The following is a 1,476-nucleotide window of genomic DNA, read 5'->3' as shown; positions in this document are numbered from 1 at the left end:
TTCGGTGTTAATTTTTTTATTATCACTCTGGTTCCGTTGCACAGTTTCGGCGCATTCAAGTTCCGAATAAGCATCACTGGTGATCCAACTTTTAACGCCAACGAATGAGGAGGCATTCCAGGTGGCTCCAAAGAATTAAGAAATTCAGTTGGGTAATTAACAGCTTGATCTTTGTCCATTACTGTATCAATCGATTTATATTCGACTGCTTCTCCTGGAATTTTCAATTGAATTTGACCGTTTAATTTACTAACATCATCGTTCTTCGGAGCTAAAATTGCACGTTCGCTGAGCCATTCCGGATTTCGGTAGTTGATCGTTAAGTTCGGAAATACTCTGTCGATGACGTCTTGAATGCTCTGCTGCATTTGACAATAGTTGGACGGAAATGATATCTCATTTGTTGTGCAATCAATATGAACTTTACCGTTTCCGATATCTAAAAGTTGCTTTGAAAATATTTGGGCAGACGTATCTTGCAGCAAATGCACTCGCATATTTGTTGTGAGCGTAATTTTTTCGACATAGTTCCACAGATGCGATGCCTTTAAGCACGCGTTCAGCTCGTCTGCAGGCGTTGATCGTGGTATAACGGGTAATGTTTGACGAAAATCACCTGCAAGAAGTATAAGAGCGCCTCCCATCCGTTGGTCTTTTCTATGTAGGTGTTTCGGTCTGGTGAAAATTCAATGGAAGCTTAAGTGCTGAATGCGCTGTACGTCCTCCATCAAGTAGTGTTGATGCAATCCCCGATGATGCTACTGCTACTGCAATCCCATTTCGCATTCGAACTGACGCCAATATTAAATTGATGAGGAAAGTTTTCCCGGTACCTCCTGGAGCATCTAGGAAGATAATTCCGCCATCTCCTTTGGTTACACGTTGCATGATTTTGTCATAAGCTTTTTTCTGATCAGCAACTAAAAACTCTTTTTGCGTTTGCACAAATCGTTCAAGCTGATTTGCATCAAACTGCTGTTCTCGCATCAAGTTCGCTGGCATACCGAGTTGACAAAGAGCTTTGTTGTTGATTGACATGCATAAGTCCTCCATTAATATTAAAGCTTCATTGAAAATGTCATCCGAATATTCCTGACTTGGATCGCTTGCACGTGCTTGTCTTAGAATATCTTCACTGAGGCTTTCACGATGCATTTCCCACAGTTGTCGAAGATTCGATGGTGCGCATGTTGTTAAAATTATCGCAAACAAAGTTCGTATTTGCTTTGGATGGCACGTGAGTGATGCTTCGGTCAGAGTTGTGTTCCAGTTCTGATCATTCTCAAGTAAGCCCAGTTTAAAGCACGTTTCTCTGTACGTTTGGCATTCTACTCCGTCGATGGTTTTCAGTGCAAGGAATGATGTCGGCCCTTTTATTGTATGCAGCAACAACCGCAAATAATAGCACTCGGTGATATTTGGATGAACAGTATACACACGTCCCAATGCATCGGACGAATATATACCAGGATGCTC

At 41.7% G+C, this 1,476-nt stretch overlaps 1 protein-coding gene across 1 annotated transcript in view; it reads right to left on the bottom strand.

Moving 5' to 3' along the window:
* The window catches only part of LOC118736083, a 1,741-nt gene extending 586 nt beyond the window's left edge, over positions 1 to 1,155 (bottom strand). Inside the window, exons 1-2 of the mRNA XM_036466187.1 lie at positions 834 to 1,155; positions 27 to 616 (exon numbers count right to left, since the gene is read on the bottom strand). Coding sequence (XP_036322080.1) covers positions 27 to 616; positions 834 to 1,155 — 912 coding nt within the window. The remainder of the gene's footprint in view (positions 1 to 26; positions 617 to 833) is intronic.
* Between the last annotated feature and the right edge of the window lie 321 nt (positions 1,156 to 1,476).

The sequence above is a fragment of the Rhagoletis pomonella genome, unplaced genomic scaffold, assembly GCF_013731165.1.
Source record: "Rhagoletis pomonella isolate Grant_MI unplaced genomic scaffold, Rhpom_1.0 Rhpom_scaffold_00003, whole genome shotgun sequence".
NCBI lineage: Eukaryota > Metazoa > Arthropoda > Insecta > Diptera > Tephritidae > Rhagoletis > Rhagoletis pomonella.
This window is presented reverse-complemented; position numbering and strand designations above follow the sequence as displayed.